Source organism: Engraulis encrasicolus, chromosome 24, assembly GCF_034702125.1.
Source record: "Engraulis encrasicolus isolate BLACKSEA-1 chromosome 24, IST_EnEncr_1.0, whole genome shotgun sequence".
Classification (NCBI taxonomy): domain Eukaryota; kingdom Metazoa; phylum Chordata; class Actinopteri; order Clupeiformes; family Engraulidae; genus Engraulis; species Engraulis encrasicolus.
Window position 1 is genome coordinate 30,134,984 of NC_085880.1, and position 5,078 is coordinate 30,140,061.

The 5,078-nt window shown below is 43.6% G+C and overlaps 1 protein-coding gene across 1 annotated transcript; it reads right to left on the bottom strand.

The window, feature by feature from the left end:
• Nucleotides 1-1,273: 1,273 nt before the first annotated feature.
• On the bottom strand, nt 1,274-5,078 carry LOC134441066 (complement C1q-like protein 2). The gene is made up of 4 exons (XM_063191259.1): nt 5,026-5,078; nt 4,063-4,217; nt 3,249-3,372; nt 1,274-2,805 (listed from the first exon to the last, which is right to left on the bottom strand). The coding sequence occupies exons 1-4, from the start codon at nt 5,036-5,038 to the stop codon at nt 2,522-2,524; spliced, it is 576 nt and encodes a 191-aa protein (XP_063047329.1). The 5' UTR covers nt 5,039-5,078; the 3' UTR covers nt 1,274-2,521.

The following is a 5,078-nucleotide window of genomic DNA, read 5'->3' on the forward strand; positions in this document are numbered from 1 at the left end:
ATTCTCCTCCTCGTATACAAGGCCCAGCACAACCTTGCACCCTCCTACATCACAAGTCTCCTCACCCCATACAATCCCACCCGCTCCACTGACTCACTCCTCCTTACAGTTCCCTCCACACACCTGCGCACCATGGGCGACAGGGCATTTAGTGTTGTTGGCCCCAAACTTTGGAATTCTCTCCCACTGTCACTTCATCAGTGCTCTACACTGTCTACTTTCAAATCTAAGCTCAAGACACACCTTTTCACCTCTTCAACTCTTTCAACTTCACTGACAGGCACTTCCACTTTATTTTAATTATCAGTTTATTTTTCATTTTACATATTATAATTTTTTCCCCGTCATTTTTATTTTATTTTCAAATGCATTCTACTTCTTTTTTCTTATTTTAAAACATTTATTTTCATTGTACTTTTATTTCTATTTTATTTTTGCATTTTAATTATTCTCCTATTGTTAATTCACTGAAGCTTTGTTATACTTTCCCTACTGTTATGTATTTGTTTTGATTGTAAAGTGTCCTTGGGTATTTTGAAAGGCGCTCAAAAATAAAATGTATTATTATTATTATTATTATTATTATTATTATTATTATTATTATTATCTCGTGTGAAGTGCCCTCTGCTGTATGCCAACGTCACTGTGTGGTCTCCATGAATGACCTTTGCTCAGCCATAGTAATAGCTGAGTTACTTGCCACTGCTGCGTCATCAGTCCCCAATTCTTTTGGCCAAGACGTTCTGCCATGGATGACACTGTCAGATTGGCGCAAGCTCAAGCAGATAACCCACACCTCCTTCTAAAGGCAAGTTTATGTTTCAGACGCATAGCCTCTGCGTCCGTCCGTCCTGTGTCTGTACGCGACCACGCCCCCCATATTGCTCAATTCATTCAGGATTTTCTGTGGTATGTGGATGTTTGCAAAAAGATGCTGGATTTTGGAGAAGGCTATGTCTGTGATGGCTTGCACTTTCATCATGATGGGTAGTGGGTCGGAGTCAATGAGGCTTAATCTGTTCGTGTAATCGTTTGTGAGTTCTGAGAGTTGCTCTTCCCAGTCATCTGCCACATTAAATAAGGTGGCAATACTAACACACACACACACACACACACACACACACACACACACACACACACACACACACACACACACACACACACACACACACACACACACACACACACACACACACACACACACACAGGGGTGAAGAGTCAAAGGTCCAGGGTGCATTACACGTCACAGCTTTTATTAATCACATGTGTTTTGGTTTATCATTACAGTCATTGCAGGCCTAGTCTTTTAGCAGCTAGCAAACGTTAGCTTCATAAGGTCTTTTCCATACAATCATACAGAAGTTAACAACAGTTCGCTACACAAGGCCTGCAGTGGGCCATTTACCACAAAATTTGAGCAACGGTATGCTTTCTTTAGCATCCTAGTCCAATAACTTTTAGCAACAATTAACTTCACAAGTTGTTTTCCATAAAGTCCTAGTTTCATGTATTGCTTCACACATCACAGTTTAACAAGGCCTTTTCGGTACACCTCATTGCAGCATCAAGTATTTAAACTGTATTGCACATCACAGTTTTATAGGAGTCTATAGGCCACAAAATCATATTGCAGTTAGCAGCAGTTAGCTAGTCTGAGTGGAGGTATTGGCCAAACAGTTGTTGGAAAAAAACGTTCAACATATTTGCTAAGGCAACACTCATACATGTTTTGTTGATAAAAAAGACGATTGAAAAAAATAAATTAATAACTGTATAACTGTAAATAAAACACACTTGGCAATTGTGAAATTCATTACAATCAAAGGAATCGAATAGTTGAACAGCAGTTGGCATGTGCTGGCTTCCTCGGATGGAGAAGAGGGATGTATTGTACAAGTAGGTGCAAGGTGAGCAGAGTTTGCAGTACAAGCAGGCGTGCTATGGTGAAAAAGGGAAAGTAATGTGTGAGCAGGTGTGAAGAAGGCTTCAGGAGTGTATGAAGTCCTCATGTGGGAAAGTACTGGTGTGTAGTGGTTTCCTCAAAGGAAATAATGAATGTCCGCAATACTCTTCACCAAAATGTGCCATTAGACATATGTGGGAGCATATAGTGTTGCGGACATTTATTATTTGCTTCTAGTCCGCTTGTTTGGTCCACAAACTGTGTCACTGATGATGTACGCGCATTCTCTGCTTTTTTATGTAGTGGTTTACTCACATGGAACAGAGCGGGTGTGTAAGAACGTGTGTAACGAGTCCTTCATATGGGGAAAAGCCACTGTGTACAGTAAACAAATAATAAGAATAAGTAGACTGTATTTAGTTAGAAAAAAAGCCAAATGCTGGCTTTTGTGTAATGCTCAATGGATGGTGGTGTCTTCTCTTCACATGGGGAAAGGCCACTGTGTACATTAAGTAAACAAATAAATAAATAAACAAACTAATAAATGCATTCCCTCAGAAAAATGCCAAATGCTATGTGATGCAATGCGATGGATGGTGGTGTCTTCTCTTCTGCTCCTCACATGGGGAAGAGCAGGTGGCCGGAGAAGGTGCTGAGGTGGTTGTCGTTGTCGTAGACCCAGGAGTTGGGCCAGAGCTTCACGCACACCTCGTCGCCCTTCTCCAGCAGCAGCGAGACACTGTTGGACACGGCCACACGCTCCTGCGGCTGCCGGCTCCAGGCCGTCAACACCTGCTCGTCGTTCTTGTACAGACACACGCCGGTGCCCGTGGAGTCGTGGCCGGGGCCCAGGGCGTGGACGCTGAATAGGTACACACCCTTCACCGGAGCCTTGAACACACCTGTAGGCGAAGGAGGCAGGGCTCTGAATTAACACTGGACAACCGACCACATACAGTTTGGCTGGTAGAATAGAAAACTTACTAACCACTTTGACTAATGTGTGCATGTATAGCTAGTAAGATGTAACATCGTATACATTAGTGATGAAAACAGTTAATTTATAGCCCTGTTTGTATGTCTATATACTGTATGTCTTACAGTGTGTGTGTGGTGTTGGTTCTAATCACCTGTTCAAGTATGTGTGTCTTACCTGTGTGTGTGTGTGTGTGTGTGTGTGTGTGTGTGTGTGTGTGTGTGGGCGCGTGCGTGCGTGCGTGCGTGCGTGCGTACGCTACCTGTGTTTGTTCATACTGTCTGTCTGGGTTCTAAATCTTCAAGTACAGTATGTGTGGTGGTATCTGTGTCTGTGCCATAATCACCTGTCTAGGTGTGAGTGTCCTACCTGTGTCTGAGTCATAGGCGCCTCCGATGTTGGTGATGACATGCTCGTACTTCAAGATGGTTTTCTCATCGAAGGGTCCGGTGCTACCAGAGCCCGACTCCAGCAGAGAAGCGCTGAAGGACACCTGGAAAGGCAGGAGTATTGTCAGTGCTCTTTTGGATGGAGAGACTCACTCATTTCGAGTATTTATCACTATCAACTCCACACTTTGTGTTTCTCATTCTGAAAATTGTCATAATAAAACCTCATTTCATGTGTTTTTTCCCAGCATTTCCATAGGCTTCCCTGCATATAATTTATCCCAATGAACATCCATGAGGAAAGTGAGTTATTATAGCCTACCAATCAGAAACCTCACACAGACCCAATAGTACACTTCTTCTGTGCAGGGTTAAATTATGTACAACCCAAATCATACATTAGCTTCCCCAACAAACAAACATACAAACACCCCATTACTAGAACAGCATTAGCATGAACATTAGCACAATCGTTATTGTTACATTTTGTAATGAATGTCCCCCACTCTCACCGTAGTTGGGTTCTGGCCTGGGCATGATGGGGGGTAAACCAGATGTATTGTTTGATTATGCCCAAGAAGTTAAGTAAAGCACACGTCCGAGCATACTGCCTCCTCAGCATCATTACGGTTTGAAAGTTGGGGAATATATAACAATCTACCATTACTACTTCCATTATTAACACCACTGCTACTACAACTCTTCCTCCTCCTCCTCCTCCTCCTACAACTACTACTTCTACTACCAGACGACTACTTCAACAACAACAACAATAATAACAGTGTTAGTGTTACCCTGGCATCCTGGTGGTGTTGGCGTAGCTCCTTGAGCTGTGATGCCTGCTGCTCTTGCCGCTCCTTCAGCTCCTTCATCTGAGAGTGCTGTTCCTCCACCAGCTTCTGGCTAGACTCCAGCTTGGACTTCAGAGAGGCCACTGTCTCCTCAAGTGCTGTAGGACACACACACACACACACACACACACACACACACACACACACACACACACACACACATAAACATACAAATGCGCACATGCATGCACACACACCGGTATGCATACTACACAGGCACGTACACAGACACGCGCACAAGCGCGCGCACACACACACACACACACACACACACACACACACACACACACACACACACACACACACACACACACACACACACACACACACACACACACACACACACACCACCATGCATCTATCTAGGGATTTCCCCCTGCACTTTAGGCCTATATTGATGGCGGCCACCTTTATAACAGACCCCACCTTCAGTAGGTCTCCTGAAAGTATAACTTTATTGTATTGTAAATGTAATCTCTAACATATCTTAAGAAAACATGTCAAATGTCATGTGAAACTGAATAATATTAGAATTATGGCGGGGGCCAGCTAAGATGGCATCAAGGGCCGAAAGGTGGGATTCCCAACCCTGATCTACACCCAGTGCAGTGATGGGCATCCTAGATTCAGAAGCTACAATCCAGTGCCACATGTTCCAAATACCTTACCTGTCCAAACACCCTAATTGGACAGGTAAAACTATGTAGATCATTTGGAAGATGCATATGCATATGTGACACTGGACTGTAGATTCTGAATCCAAGTTGCCCATCACAAAGCTTATTGCCTGTGCCGCTTATGCCTGTGGTTTACAGCAAAGGATGTGAAGCAATGGTGTTTAGGGTTGTAACTTTCTGGGACAGGTCCTTAATTGACAATGGAGGTGTCTGGTTTGAATGGACTCACCCAATTCCATCATGATGAAGATGTCAGAGTGGACTACGATTGTACTGTACGCT